Source organism: Cynoglossus semilaevis, chromosome 8 (assembly GCF_000523025.1).
Source record: "Cynoglossus semilaevis isolate Cse_v1.0 chromosome 8, Cse_v1.0, whole genome shotgun sequence".
Classification (NCBI taxonomy): Eukaryota; Metazoa; Chordata; class Actinopteri; order Pleuronectiformes; family Cynoglossidae; genus Cynoglossus; species Cynoglossus semilaevis.
The window spans coordinates 29332178-29332832 of NC_024314.1; the positions used below are offsets into that span (position 1 = coordinate 29332178).

General features: G+C 68.5%; 1 protein-coding gene across 1 annotated transcript in view; it reads left to right on the forward strand.

Moving 5' to 3' along the window:
• The window catches only part of gas2l3 (growth arrest-specific 2 like 3), a 15248-nt gene that overhangs the window by 12616 nt on the left and 1977 nt on the right, over positions 1 to 655 (forward strand). The window contains exon 10 of the mRNA XM_025057701.1: positions 63 to 519. Coding sequence (XP_024913469.1) covers positions 63 to 519 — 457 coding nt within the window. The remainder of the gene's footprint in view (positions 1 to 62; positions 520 to 655) is intronic.

Sequence of the window (655 nt, forward strand, 5' to 3'; positions counted from 1 at the left end):
CCGCCCCCCCCGTCGCCCTGACATGGACCCCCTGGCTGCAGTCAACACCCTCATGTCCTCCACGTCCTCCTCGTCTTCATCGCTCTCCGGCTCCGTAGGTAAATCCGCGCCGTCCCCCGGCCCCTCGGGTCGTCTCCATGCCGCCTCCCCCGCCTGCACCCCCACCCTGTCCAGGAAAGGTGTGGCCCCGGCACCGAAGAAGAACCTGATGTTGACCCCCTCCTCCCCCAAGAAGCCCACCCAGCTGCCGCTCCCCGTGTCCCCGCCGTCCACGCCTGTGGGAGGTTTCTCCAAACTGTCTCCTCCGTCGGGCTGCGTCCGCGGTCTGGACCAGCGCAGAGCTCCGCCTCCGTCACCTGCTCCGTCACCTGACTCTGCTGCCAAACTGAAGGTCAGGCCACGAGGCTGCGCCGCCTCCAAACCCAGGAGTCCGGTCTGTCCTGAGCCGTCCTCAAAGTGTCCCAAACCCTCCAGCCCCTGCTCCTCCCCCACCACCGCTGCTCCCCGCCCCCTCACCGCCGCGCGCCCACCCTTACCCGGTGCTGTGTGCACCGCTCTGGGCACCACCCAACAGTCCCGCCTCGCACAGAGACGTCCAGTGTCCCCGGCCTCGCGTCTTCATCTAGAGACGGCGCGACGAGTGCGGACAGACACC